Source organism: Halichoerus grypus, chromosome 9 (genome assembly GCF_964656455.1).
Source record: "Halichoerus grypus chromosome 9, mHalGry1.hap1.1, whole genome shotgun sequence".
Lineage (NCBI taxonomy): Eukaryota > Metazoa > Chordata > Mammalia > Carnivora > Phocidae > Halichoerus > Halichoerus grypus.
In genome coordinates this window covers 52920701-52936262 of record NC_135720.1, presented here as the reverse complement: position 1 = coordinate 52936262, position 15562 = coordinate 52920701, and the positions used below count along the sequence as shown (strand labels likewise).

At 38.3% G+C, this 15562-nt stretch overlaps 1 protein-coding gene across 4 annotated transcripts in view; it reads right to left on the bottom strand.

Moving 5' to 3' along the window:
- Window positions 1–15562, bottom strand: part of PDSS2 (decaprenyl diphosphate synthase subunit 2) — a 267579-nt gene that overhangs the window by 161614 nt on the left and 90403 nt on the right. For all 4 annotated transcript variants that reach the window (XM_078054921.1, XM_078054920.1, XM_036078922.2 and 1 more), the window contains exon 2: window positions 8731–8865. In XM_078054921.1, the coding sequence (XP_077911047.1) occupies window positions 8731–8865 (135 nt within the window). The remainder of the gene's footprint in view (window positions 1–8730; window positions 8866–15562) is intronic.

Genomic DNA, 15562 nt, shown 5'->3' with positions numbered 1-15562 from the left:
CTGAACATAAAGAGCCTTCCCCTTTCTTGTTCAACATATAATTGCTGCATTTGTGCATGCTGTGTAAGTTGAAAATAACAATAAAAAGTTAATGAAGAAAATAAGTACTGGTTGTAATGAATTAGTAATATTGCTAGATTTGTATCTGGAGCTTATTTTTATTGTTGTAAGTAGAATACAGTCAATAGGAATATGTAATCAAAGTGCACATGCTTTCATCTCTTGAAATCTCTCTGAAAGGGAGCTGAGATATCTTTAGGAAATTATCTTCAAAAGTCTACTCTAAATTCAATTATTTGGCATAATCACCTTAAATCACTGTCAATAAGCACTTCTCACTTTCAAGGTTCTTGTAGTACAAAAAGATACACTTTAAATAGGTTTTTATTGCTTTATAAGCGTGAAATATAACTTTCTTTTAATTTTCTAGTTAATTTTAATCATACAATATGAACAGATTCTCTTTATAAAAAAAGTCCCCTTTGACGATTTCCCTATAGCTGTTCCCAAACCTACCCCCTCCCTACTTCTTCCAACTACTGTCATCATCAGGAGGGTGAGGTTTCTTGCAGACTCTTTTCTAGCATTTATATACGTCATCTTAAAAAAAAACAAACTATATTTACTGCTATATATTTCAATATTAATTATTTCACAATAATATAATTGAGCCCTAAATAAATATAATCAACATGTTTCTACTTAGGCCTCTTTTCTTTTTTTTATTTTTTTTTTATTTTTTAATTTTTTTTAATTTTTTTTTATTTTTTAAAAGATTTTATTTATTTATTTGACAGAGAGAGACACAGCGAGAGAGGGAACACAAGCAGGGGGAGTGGGAGAGGGAGAGGCAGGCCTCCCGCCGAGCAGGAAGCCCGATGCGGGGCTCGATCCCAGGACCCTGGGATCATGACCTGAGCCGAAGGCAGACGCTTAACGACTGAGCCACCCAGGCGCCCCAGGCCTCTTTTCTTTTTTTTAAAGATTTATTTATTTATTTGAGAGAGAGAGGGAAAGAGCGAGCATGAGTGAAGGAAGGGCCAGAGGGAGAGAATCTCAAGCAGACTCCTCCGGAGAGGAGCCGGAGGTGGAGCTCGATCTCAGGACCCGTGAGATCATGACCTGAGTTGAAATCACAAATTGGATGCTTAACCAACTGAGCTACCCAGGTGCTCCAAGCCTCATTTCTTAAGGTATTTTTTGATTTGGTCAATCTCCAAGGTAAATATGGTTTCTTAATTTTGTTACGCACTTTTAAGTACTAGGCAGATTCTAACGTGCCGTATGAAGGTGGAGATTGATAGTCTACTGTTACCATGACTTAGAAGTCATCAGAAATTAATTTGTACCACATTAAAATGATAAATTATGAACTACAATATTTCAGCTGAGACCAAGATTAATTCCCTAAATTTAAAGATTTGTAAACAACAAAACTCTCTTCTTTTACCATTTTAAAATTTTCTACCTTTCTCCTTAAATTAAGATTTCATTTAGACCTCCAAATATTCTGCTACCACTTCTGTAACAGCGTCCCAAGCCTGACAAACTTTCTCTTAGAGGAGAAAGCACTGTTAACATGAGTCATTTTATCAAGATGTTTTCTAGATTTACCTTACAGTTATGTTTATAATGCTTTTTTTGGCGATTAGTTCTTAAAGCCCAACAATGACCTTAGGATATAATCATTAATTTAACCTTAATCAACTAAATAATACAGAGTTAAAAAAAGAATTAGCATAGGTACCAAGAAATTGATGGTGTCCATTTTAAGATTTTGTTTCTTTATTTGAGAGGGAGAGAGAGAGTGAGCAGAAGGAAGAGGAAGAGAGAATCTGAAGCAGACTGCATGCTGAATGCAGAGTCCAACGCGGAGCTCAATCCCACGACTGTGAAAACATGACCTGAGCCAAAACCAAGAGTCAGATGGTTAACCAACTGAGCCACCTAGGCGCCCCGATGGTGTCCATTTTAACATGGATGATAAACCTAAGAAAGTAAATCATTTTGCTTCACTCCTGCTTTCTTTATTAAAAAAAATCTATACTTTATGCATTTTCACAGGCTACTTGATCTTGTCAAAAAGGGCAAAAGATAAAAGTTCAGGTCAGCCCAGGGACTCTAGGGTCCTCATTCTAATAGCAGGACTAAGCTAACTACCAGCTTTTACCAGTTTTTATGAAGTGTGCAAGTAAAACATATATACAGTTAAAAAGAATTCAGACCACTGAAGAGGACATAAAATGAACGAAGTCTCTCGTCCCATGTCCCCCCACCAGTTGCCCCTCCCCAGGGGTGACCACAATTAACTCTTTGTGTCTCTTTTAAAGCATTTTCCATGCATAGAAAAATTCACTGTCCACTCACTCAAGCCCCAATGGGATCAAACTGTAATATGTTTCTGCATCTTGCTTTTTTTCTTGATTTTTTTGAGATCTTTCCAGATCAGACAAACAGACCTCCTTAATCCTTTTAAACACTGATTTGATACTCCCTTGCATCAGTAACAACATGGGCTCTATTGGTGGATGCTTTGATTGTTTCCCTTTTTGGGGGTTGCTGTTGTTCTTTCAAACTATGCTACAAAAAGCATTCTTATACATACATCTTTGAGCATTTATGTTAACGCATCAGCAATTTTGCTAAATCAAAGGGTGGCTGCTTTAAAATAAAATTTATAGCTAAAAATGATATAGCTACCCAAAGCTGGGCAATGTAGTCTAGCTGAATAGTCAGGAAGAAAACAAAATGTGGTTGGCAAACTTGTTCCAATCTCTTTTATCAGTTAAATAAGAGGTGCTGGGAAATTTCAGGCAACAAAGGTAGAACGAAAATATGTGGTCTGTTTATAACTGCTAGTACCAAATTATTTTCTAAGTAACTGTATCAATTAATGTCCCTACTAACAAAGCATTCAAGTGCTTACTTCCTTACACACTCACAAACATTGGGTATCAAACTTTTTAATCTTTGCCAATCTGACAGGGGAGAACAGTGATTTTGTTTTAATTTGTCCATTATGATGAATTCCAGCTTTTTTCCCCTGCTGTTTACTAACCATCTACGATTCTTCTTCACTGAACAGCCTGTTCATTTCTTTAGTCCATGTTTGTGTTGTTTTATCATCTTCTGGATTTATAAGATCTTCAACTGATTTGTTTATTAAAAATTGGCCCTTTGGCTTGTATGTTGCAAATATTTTTGTAACTCTGGCATTTTCTTTTGACTTTATGGTAATTTTTTCCCACTGAAGAATTATCTTTTGTGCAGTCAGATGTGTTTTTTGTTTATAGTTTCAGAGTTTTGGAACCTTTTAGGAAGGTCTTCCTTGCTTGAAGATGAAATAATAATAAAAACTTTAAAAATGATAATTTAAAATTATTATTATTAATCAGCCATGATCATATAGTCATTGACTGCCATCTATGTGTTAGGAATATGCTGAACGCTGGGGTAACATGGAGAAAATAGATCATCTGAACTATGTTTCATAGCACACAAAGTACACAGTCTTCTGTTATCAGTATTACAAATAAATACAGAAAATGATCAGTCCATAATTTTATTCTTATTCATCAGCTCACCTTCACCCAGAAGGAATACTGTCACTACACTAGTTCCCCAGGAGCAGCTCATTCTCCTCCCTCTGGAAATGGAGTTGAAGGCAACATAAACTCAGAACAGTCTAAAAACCTATCAGTAAAACTTCAAGCCATATAGACGCCAGAATGGGAACTGCGGGTAACAGAGGTGAGTAAATAAAATGCAGTGAAAGAAGGAATAGGTCAAAATATGAAGGGAAAACAAAATAAACTTTTGATGATGGGGCGCCTGGGTGGCTCAGTCGTTAAGCGTCTGCCTTCGGCTCAGGTCATGCTCCCGGGGTCCTGGGATCGAGCCCCGCATCGGGCTCCCTGCTCAGCGGGAAGCCTGCTTCTCCCTCTCCCACTCCCCCTGCTTGTGTTCCCTCTCTCTCTGTGTCTCTCTCTGTCTAATAAATAAATAAAATCTTAAAAAAAAAACAACTTTTGATGGGATTTAAAAAATTTTAGGGGTGCCTAGGTGGCTCAGTCAGTTAGGAAGCTGGCTCTAATGATTCTGGCTGAGGTCATGATCTCAGAGTCCTGGCTGAGGGTCCATGTCGGGCTCTGCGCTCAGCAGGGAGTCTGCTTGAGGATTCTCTCTCTCCTTCTCCCCCTGCCCCTCCCCCACTCTCTCTCTCTCAAATAAATAAAACTAAAAATAAGATAAAAAATGAAAAAATTAGTATTCTGCAGCACTATGTGTGTTATTTTTTGTATTTTTTAATGATATTCCATTAATACTTTTCTTCTCTGAAATGTCACTTTACATCTTATTTTACATGATAACTAACCCAAAAATTTGAGACTTTTTCATGTTCCATGAAGAGTACTTTAGAGTCTGCTTTACAGCTCATGTCCTGAATTAGAAGTTGCAAAGGACATAATAAGGTACAGTCACTGTGGAGATACAGTCCCTGTTAAACTACTCTAAAAGTCACATACTGTAAAATGTATGGTTCTAATGTTTATTTTGGCCTACTACATTTATGTTCTACGGAAGTTCAGTCATGCAAAGATTTAAAAGAATACTCTGTCCAAGGCACTGGTGTGCTATAAATATATACAAAGCTGGGCAAGGTAGTCTAGCTGAATAGGTAGGGGGAAAAGAAAATGTGTTTGGCAAACTTGTTTCAATCTCTTCTACCAGAGTTAACAAAGGATGTTGGGAAATTTCAGGCAATGAAGGTAGAATGAAAACATGTGGTCTGTTTGTAACAGTTAGGTAGACGAGAAATAATTGGATCAATTCTTGCTAAAACAACCAAGAAAGCTGAAGCATTAGTAAAGAAAATTCACCTAAATTTCTTTAAACTTAATAATTATGTTACATTAGAGAAGTCTGTACTTTGTAATGTCATGTTTTATATATTGTAATGATTTTTTGGTACATAAAATATAAATATTCTATCATTAAGATAATAGGAAGTTATATATTTATGTTCTCAGGAGTGGCTAGGGATACCTGGCAATTTAGTAATAGTTTTAAAAATTAATTTTTTATTATGGAAGTATAGTTGACATATAATGTTATTTTAGTTTCAGGTGTACAACAGTGATGTGACAATTCCATACGTTACTCAGTGCACACCATGGTAGGTAGAGTCACCATCTGTCACCATACAACATTATAGTAATACTTGTTTGATTGATCACTTTTGCAACCAATTTTTTAAGTCAGGATTGGTGGAATAAAACTAAAGTCCACAGCCTTGTTGGCAAAAGGCTACAGTAGATGTTTATAGTGAATTTTATAAATGTAGCTCTCTTTCCTGTTTTTCAAAATGTAGTTATTACATTTTAGCCTCACTTCTGCCTCTCTTGGCCATTAAATGGTAAGTTTCCTAAACATATCCACAGGTTATATCCATCAGTTATATCCTTAGGCCAAACAAATAGAGGTCATCTAACTCACTTTTGGTCCCTTAGGTAATTTACTCAGGTCCCATTATCTGATCTCAAAGTCAAGTTTATGGGAGAAAAACACAAACAATTGTAAATCCCAGCAGTTTGGAGGTGAATTAAAAATCTCCCAAGTCAGTACTTCCCTCAAATGTTAAATAATTCACTGTGGCATTATAGATACAAGCCTCCAGCAAAAGTTACACTTGAACAATTAAGGAAGCAAGAACCAAACAAATGACTTCAGGGGTAGAGAAACAAATTAATGATTTCTCATAGTGCTGTGCCAAATTACATTTTCACATTAACAAGTGTGTAAAACACCCAAGCATCACCAATGACTTACTAGATTAAGTTTGATTATAGAAAATACCCTGGAACAACACACCAGGATTATTTGCTAAACATAATTATGGATTCTATACACTTGGGTATGAAACCCATTTATATTATTTATAAAGTTTTTATATTCACAATGTACCACCTACTCTTTTGTAAAGTTCTTTTACAATTGTTCATGTTACAATAATCATCTGTCAAATGTGTTATATTCCTGTAAAGGATCAGAAGGTGATGCAAATGTTTTTTAGTGGCTAGGTAAGAAATTCAAAACACAAGATCACATCACAGTGCATTGTGCACATACAGATATCACGACCTGCCTAGTAGAAAGGGGGCACACTTTAAAGTAAAAGCGGAATTTATGGGGTGCCTGGGTGGCTCAGTCGTTAAGCGTCTGCCTTCGGCTCAGGTCATGATCCCAGGGTCCCGGGATCGAGCTCCACATCAGGCTCCCCGCTTGGCGGGGAAGCCTGCTTCTCCCTCTCCCACTCCCCCTGCTTGCGTTCCTGCTCTCGCTATCTCTCTCTATCAAATAAATAAATAAAATCTTAAAAAAAAAAAAGTAAAAGCGGGATTTAAATACCAACTCTATGACTTTCCATCTAGAAGATTTTAGACAATTCTTAATCTCAGTATTATCTTCTTTTTCTGCAAAATAGGGATAATTCATTTATGCAAATATTCATGGAACACCCATGCATCAAATAGTACTTCCGAAGGGTTATTTTTACTTTAGGATGAGAGATAATAAAACATAGCTGGTATTCATTAGAGGTATGTATGGTCACCCAATTGCAAGAGCAGAGGCCTGACCAATCAAATAGGGTCAAAGTCGGCAGACTGAAAATCAACAGAGTTCCTAAAGGAAACAAAGATACATGGGATACAAGGTGCTATGGGGTCCGTTTGCTTTCCAGGGATTAACAAGGTTATTGGTATTCATTACAGATCTTTATGTATTTTCTCTAGTTAACGCAACTAAACTCAATCAAGGGCTCTCTACAAAACCATAAGGTAAAGTTTTGAGCTCTAATTCAAACAGGTTGGGGGAAGGATGTAGATGTATAAAAGGTTTGCCAACTTACTTTCCACTCAGAAGTTTTTCAAAGACATGCTTACAAGAAGAAGACCCTTTTTGGCATACTAATTTAATGGATAGTCTAACCTATGTGAAATAAGTTCCTTGAATCAGACTAGAAAAGCAGAATGGAATCAAGAAAAAAACATATGAAATCTGGAAGGAAAAAAACTGTAGTTGGACCCTCAACTTGTCTCATTTGCTAGCTGTGCCACCTTGAAAAAAATCTCAAGATTTTTGAATCTCAGTTTGCTCAAGAGTAAAATATGTGTAACGACAACTCTTAACCTGTAACATTTTTGTAAGGATCAAATGAGGTAACTGTAATAAAAATGATCAGTAACCTACAAAACACTAAACAAATATAAATTATTTCACAGTGAGTAGGGGCTGAAAACGATACCAAGGTTTCCTTTCTGGTGAAGATACTTACATGGATAAATGGTAAAAGGTCTGCAAAATTATCCTGGCTGGAGGAGGGGTCATTTGTAGCCATGACAGTAATAATTTTGCTTGCTTGTAAATGAGGAAGGATCATTAGACTTCGTAGCTGGTAAGCAGTAGTCATCTCTAAATATTATATAAGAAAAAATGTATGGATAAGACTAGTAGGAATAAAAAAAACTAAGGTATGGATTGATTTTTAAAGTAAATCCATAAGATACAGTAGCCATAAGTCAAACTTCCTAGAAATGTTTCCTTTTGTGAGGAAAATTTCCTTGTCACCCAGGTTTTTAGAGTGGTTTTAATTTCACATGCCAAAGTCCACCTGCAGAGGCTATATAGAGGCTCTAGAGAAATGTCCAGCACAATCAATACTAAGTTAAATAAAGTTATTGATACACTATTACTAAAAAATATGCAGTGATTTTTTTTTTTTTTTAAGACTCTATTTATTTACTTGACAGAGAGAGACACAGCGAGGGAGGGAACAGAAGCAGGGGGAGTGGGAGAGGGAGATGCAGGCTTCCCGCTGAGCAGGGAGCCCGATGCGGGGCTCGATCCCAGGACCCCGGGATCATGACCTGAGCTGAAGGCAGATGCTTAACGACTGAGCCACCCAGGCGCCCCAAAAGATATGCAGTGATTTTTTATGCAGTGATTTTTTAAAAAATAAAAAACTGAAAATTTTAAGTTTGTTTTATATGAAGCAAAAATGACTCACACTCACATATTTGTTTTTTAATCTAAGTGTGTAGGAGAAAAAATTTCTTATTCTAGTAAGTTTAGTAAAAACCTCTTCACCATAAAAATAAGCATAATGAAATGATACAGCACTGAAGTACACTACTTCTCCTAAAATGATAGTTGCAACATTATTTTATAGTTAGGTATCATTCTGAGTAGGTTTAAAAATCATAAATCCCGGACTAAGTCTCTAAAGAGAAATACCATGATGGCGAAGGAGGGGTAGTCATGAATAGAAAATTTTAAACGGCCAGAATAGAAATGAAAGTTTTCAAATGTATAGGGAAATTTACCAGTTATGCATGGAGCTGCTCAGTCTATTAGACTTGTTAAGAACAATAAAAATACATTTAAAAAAGAGGGGTGTGCTTGACTGGCTCAGTAGGAAGAGTGTGTGACTCTTGGTCTTGGGGTCATGAGTTCAAGCCCCACATTGGGTGTAGAGATTGCTAAATAAATAAATAAGTAAACTTAAAAAAAAAAAAAACAATAAAAATACATTTTTAACCTTACAAAATATGTTAATCTATCCGTGAATCTGAGAATGACAAAGAACTAAATAGTGATCTCCACTGACCACTGTTCAGTAAAAGGAAACACAATTTAGAAAGCGATATCAAAAGACTAAGTTCTTCTTACCATGAATAGATCCCACCGACCACGTCATAGTTCTGACATGAAGTATTCATGCTGCTGGGCCCAGCTGCTTTAGAAATAAGTAGCACCACCAAGCCCCTCAACTGGAGGTTATGCCAGCTATCACGTACAAGCCCCCTGCCAACAAAGAAAGAAGAGGATTAATATACTCTCACAGAATCAGCCATATCAAGTTACTATTCACCCAGACTTCCAAAATCAGAGAATGGGACTTGGGGAAAGAAACAGGTGGGGGAAGAAGGAGCTAACAGGAAAAAGCAATGAGTTCCAGAAACAACTAGAGAAACCCATGGCTGGTTTTAAAAGTGACAGTCTCCAATTGTGAGGCCTAATTATCTGGCTTCCCCCTCTTTCTGGATTTTCCTCGACCCTACACCTCACACTCTCAACCGTCTGCTCAACCCACAGTTTTAAATTGCTCTGTGGTAGCTAACAGCAACTGAAATACAAATTGTATGGCTTGGATGAAGTGATATTATTTGGTGAAGATGGTGGTAAGGGAGAGTGGTAAAAAATGATTTCTGTCTTCACAGGTAGAGAAGATGCTCAGAGAATTAAAGTGACAAATCCAAAGGACTTAAAAATTTATCTGATAAGTAAAATGTAAATGTATGCCATCAGCAAGTCTTGCCATTTCCTATTATTTATGGAAAGCATTATCATTCTAGACAACAATATGGCTTTAACTTTGCATGTCATTTTATTTTTGCAAGGAGTATTGAATTTTCATAATTTCTACTATAACTAAGGCCAGGAATACATTGTTTTTTTTCCCTCAGAGTATTGCAAATGGTTGTCATATAAGAACTAAATGGCATCATAAGAAAGAAAGAGAGGAAGGATGGATGGACGAGCAAATGAACAAATGAATGAAAGAAAGAAAGGAGGAAAGAAAACTATGGGCAATATAATAAATATTAGAACAATGCTCATGAGCACTAATCAAATAGACATTATGCATACATAAATAACACACAAATATAGTTCTTGAATGTAGTGAAAAAAGTATTAAAATTGTATTATACTTCATTAAATTATTAAGTCCTCCTTGGTAAATTTTGAACAATGAATTAATTTAAATTAACTAAGTTAACATAGCCAAAATTACTGAGTTAGTTCATTACTTAAGAAAAATCTTTGCCCCTCATCCCTCCAAACAGAAATTTTAAAAAGGGCCCCTTTGTACCCTTACTGGTTTCAAAATAAGACAGATCTTCAGGCTCTCTGCAAAGAAACAGATATAGCTCTTTCTCTAATTATATTTTCCCCTCAATCCAGTAAGTGATCGTCAGCAAGTTTGAGGGGTTAGTAATTTTTAAAAAGAAGTTCTAATTTCCTAGGAAAAAGAAGCTAATTTATAGTAATTAAGTTATATCACAACAGAAACAAACAATCATCAGAAATAGCCAAAGCTTCTCATTGTCATGGAGCTTTCTACTTAAATCCAGTAGACCTGAACGGAAGGAAGGCTGGGAAGCACCTTATTTTATAACAAGTAAATGTAAAGTGGGAGCAGGAGCACTTCCTAAGTTTTCTGTTTTGAATTACAAATTTTAACTTATGCTGCTAGATCCTTATTAATGTATGACCTAAGGTGAATCTTTATTCTTCCCTTTTTAGATAATAATATTAAGGAGAAGGTCTGAATTGGCTCTTAACTTGAGAAAGGGAAAAGAGGAAGGTGAGGCTGTGTGTGTGCACGTGTGCTTGTTTTTTGGGGGTTGAGACCAGTTAGGGATGAAGGATATGATGACACAGTAAGAACCCCAAGAGGGCGAGAAACTCGAGAAAAGTCTGACTACATCATGCTGATGAAACAGCTCTGGCAATAGTTTGGACACCTTCCTCAAAGTTCTCAGAGATGGGACCTTTCACAGGAGACACACACACAAACTGAGAAGGAGAAGGAGAAGAACAGCAACAAATACTTACATAGTGTTTCATATATGCCAGGAACTGTTCTAAGGATTTACTATGTATTAACTAAATCAATTCACAACTCTAAGAGGAAAGTACCACAATTACCCTGATTTTGCAGATGAATGAAGAGAATGAAGCACACAGACAGAGAAGTTAAGCAACTTGCTCACAGCTGGTAGACAGTAGAGCCTTGACGAAGCCAAGATTTGAACCCAGGCCAACTGGCTCTAGAATCTATAAACACTCTTAACCATTATGCTATAGTGACTATCCAATCTGCTTCATGTCATGTACAAAACTAGTTGCTAATAAGTCAAATTAGAAGAGTGCAGCTTTAGAAAGAGGTTTAAAAGAAATCCTTCTCCCATTCGCTAGCTGTATGACTTGGGAGACTGTTACCTCCGCTATAAAATGAGGTTAACAACGTCTACTTTCCATAGTCATTTTATGAACGTAACAAGAGTAAAGTATATAACATTGTGGAAGCACGTGGTAGGTGATCACATAATCAGAAAATTACATTCTCTGTCCTTATTACTTTTTTGCCACCTATCTTCTTTCTCAATTCATACTGTTTTCTTTCTTCTAGTCCATTTCTCCTCCTATCTCTCAAAGTCTAGCCCACTCTACCGGCATACATAATCTCCTTTATAAAGGAGATAAATTTCCTTTTCTACCTCCCAAAACAACAAAAGTTGAGGAATTCTTCCCACACACCCCGACCCCCTGCAAACATCATCATACATCACTGAAACACTTGCCACTTTGGAGAACACATTCTGAAAAGGTCAGGAAGTGAAACCGTAGTGGACTAGCTGACAGAAACCAAGAGAACAGTCAGAAAAGCCCAACTTCTGACAGTGGTTAACAACCCAGAGAAGAGATTAACAGCTTAAGTAAATTAAAAAACTGCTTCCAAACACCACTTCTTCAAATTTACTTCATTAACACGCTTAAAAAAAAAAAAACAAAAAACCAGTACCAAGATAAACCGATAATGTCCACAGCTCAAAAATTAGCTCACAACCAAAAGAGAATAAGAAATTTTGCTTCTGAGCATAAAAAAGTCCCTAGGATTCTATATTACAGAGACACTCTGTTTCATTTAGTCCAGGTTGTACTTTGCCTAAAACAGCATGAGTTCTTCTCAGCGCCTCTCTTCAGGAGGGACCCTGGTGAGCCAGAGCACGTCTAGAAGTTGGTGAAATCCTCAACTGTCACGTGCATGCCTGTAGAAAAAGCTCTGATGCGAGCTTAGAGAATAGTTGAGTTGGTGTTCTCAAATTTATCCAGGAAAAGATGCAGTGAATGCTTACTGCACATTGGGCATGGTGTAAACAACAGTGGACGACATGGCGATGAGCACTGGTGAGCTGTGGTCTCCCTTCTTGTGGATAATACAGTCTGGATTAAAAATCCCAATAAAATGTGGCATGAGCTACTTTAGGGGATGAACAAGGGCTGTGGGAGCACAGAGTAGGGGCCACTAACATAACTGGGGGCAAAGAGGGGTGAAAGAGACCTCCCTGAGACCTTAAGGATGAGGAGGAAGTAGCCAGGGGAGCTAAAGCTGGGAGGGGAAGTAAAGGGAAAAATAAGGTGTTCCAAAGAAGAAACTATATGGGTGAAGGTTTGGAGGAAAGAAAGGAGGACACAGCTATTTTCAGAACCAACATGGCAGGAGCACAGCGTGTGAGGGGAAGAGTTGGGAGAACGAAAGCTAGAGGAATGCATGAGAGCGGTCTATTCGTCTGAAAGGGCTCCGTGTGGGTAGGAGATAGAATTGCTGCAGAAACTGACACAACTGGATAGAAAATATGAAAAAAGAGCAGGCCAATTTTGACTAACATGAAGAAATTAAAAAACAAAGTAGCCTCTGGTGATGCTGAGTCCCCTGTTAACAGAGATGTTCGGGAAGCTGCACAGCCTCTGACATACACATTAGAGAGAAGCCTGGACTATTTGACATCTGAAGTATTTTTCTTACTCTGTGATTCTTTAGGATCTCACCTCACTTATTTAATTATCTAATGCTCTACAATATGTCTAATAGGTCTAAAAACTGGAAGAATCCTTTATTGTCATCAAAATTATAGTGTCATGAATGAAAGTATTATTAATACCTTGAAATCTTTCTCACTGAAGTTCTACAGAATTGTGTTCCTTTTAGCTCATGTCAACTAAAACTTCATCATTCCTTCATGCAACTAATTCAGACTGAACACCTTCCATAAATCAGGCACTGTGCCACGCACAGACGCAATGGTGAGCAAAACCAGGCATGGGGCTTGTGGAGCTTGCAGGCTAGTGGAAGAGACTGGAAATAATGAAAGCATCACAGAGAAATGTAAAATCACAATGGCAATAAATGCCACAAAGGAAAAAAGATGGTACTGGGAGGGTTTATAATAGGGCAACTGACTGAGCGAGGAAAGTCAGAGGCTTCCTTGAGGAAGTGATGACTGAGATGATACCCAAAGGAAGAAGAGATGTAAAAGGGGATAGTGGGAAGGGAACAGACAAGAGGAGTATATCCGCAGCACAGAACCAGGCATATGTAAGGCTGAGAGCCCTGTACGAAGTGAGGCTGGAGACAGAGAGGACTAGACCACAAAGGTCGAACAGGCCATGTGAAGACTTTTGCTCTTTATCCAAAGAGCAATGTGAAGCCACTGCAGTTTTTATTAAGCAGCTGGTGACATAATCAGATAGTTAAAAAAACCCAAAAAACAAAAAATCCTGTCATCAGTGGAAAAACGACTTGAGTGGAGGGGAAGGAGGAAAACAAAGTGGGTATGAGGAGAAGTGTTAGGAGGCTCTTGCACTGGTCATGAGAAATATGGGGGTAGCGTGGTGGACAAGCTAGAGAGGTACCAAATCTAAAGTAATATTGCAATTCAATTTAGATAGATGGTGGATACTATGTAGTCCTGGAAAATTAGCTAATATGGATATAGCACTAATTTTAAAAAGTATCATCCTGAAAAGTCTGTAGTTGAATTTTGGGGCAGGGTAGAACTTGGACCCCTCCAAAATTCTGCTCGAGATCTACAACAGATGGAAACAGCAAACACACACTAATATTCTAATAGCTACATAATTTCATGATGGACATAAGGATTGAATAGGTGAAACTTTGTGCAACCCAACTCTATATCCTTCTCACATTATGGTTTTATGGCTAACTGCATTTCTCACTGCATCATCGTATCTTTCCACAGCTACTACCTTCCTTCTAATCCTGTATTTCAAATCCTCAAATCACAGCTATGCCCCCCCATTTTTGTGTGTGTGTGTGTTTTTTGAGGGGGAAAGGGGCAGAAGGGGCGGGGAAGAGAGACAATCTTAAGCAGCCTCCAGGCCCAGCACAGAGCCTGACGTGGGGCTTGATCCCACGACTCAGAGATCATGACCTGAGCCAAAGTCAAGAGTCAGACACTTAACAGCCTGAGCCACCCAAGCACCCCTGGCACCTTTCCATATAGCCTCTCAAATTCCATTTCTTCAACACATATGTACCAAACATGAGAGGTATACAAAGAAATAAGTGACATAATAAAAGAGTTATAATAATAGGTTCACACATGTTTAAATTGGATAATACAAGCAACAGATACGAAAGGTAGTAGAGTAACAAAAAGCTATCAGTACAAAGAGGAAGAAAGAAAAGTGCTTCTTGCGAGAGGTGCTCCCGACAGTAGAGGTAGCACTCAAGACTGAGCCCGAGAGCTGGTCAGGCTTCCCTGAGCAGAGAATGGAGGTAGGCCTGGAATGGGGTTAATGGAATGGAAAGAGGGGCATCTGAGGAGAAAGAGACAGGTTATGCATGATAAGAAAGTGGAAGAATGAGGAGCAGGTTCAGGAGCTGTGGGGGCTACCCATTGGGCAATATGTGAAGGTGAACAAGCCCAGAAAAAAGACAACTTAAAGAATGAAGGGCCTTGAGAGTCAGGTTTGGAGGTGGGCCTTTATTCTGCAGGCAATCTGAAGGCAGGGATGGTTTGTCAGCAAGGGAGTAATGTGATCAGAGCTAAAGACTAAAACTGTTACTCTGGGCCTAATATTGTAACTCTGGCAGTAGCATATTGGGTGCGAAGGAAAGGACAGGGAAGATTAGTTAGGAGTAGCTTCTTCCAATAGTCCAGGTGGGAGATAATGAGGGCCTAAATTAGGGCAGTGGCAGCAGTGACGGCAAAGAAGAGCTGAATGATGGCCACAGCACGGAGGCGGAACAGGCTAGTCTGGCCAGCTGACTGCATGATGGGAGACCCTCATGCAGCGAAGGAAAGATAAGGGCTGAATGTGAGGTTCAAACCTGTTTCCTGGAGGTAGTGATGCTAGCATTCATGGGGACTGGAAGAAAAAAGAGAGTTAATGGGGAATTAATGAGCTCAGTTTTGGACATGTTAACTTTGAATGCAAGAAAGACTTCCAGATGGAGATGCCCAGCAGGTAGCTGGAAATGCTGTGGCTACAGATTTGGGAGGCATCTTCAAAGAGGTGATGGCTGAATTAGTAGGACTTGATGGATGAGTTTTTGAGGAGAGAAAAAAAAGAGAAAAGAGGGAAGGGCAGGGATGAGAAGAGAAAAGGAATCTTGCAGAATCCCTTTACTTCGGGGACGGAGGAAGGATGAGTAACCACCATGAAGGAACACAGTGGGTCCACAAACAAATAAAAGGGGTCTCTGCAGATACCCAGAAAGAAACGTGAACATGCATGCACAATGGAGGCCGAGAACTACAACAGCACAGTGTACAGAAACTAGGGCCAGTAGCTGCTCCTTCCATGGGCTTTTATGGTACTTATTATAAACCTCTAGTTTCCCACTTAAAACACAGAATAATAAAAATGATAGCAACGACACAGACAAACGACAACTACAACATGCTAT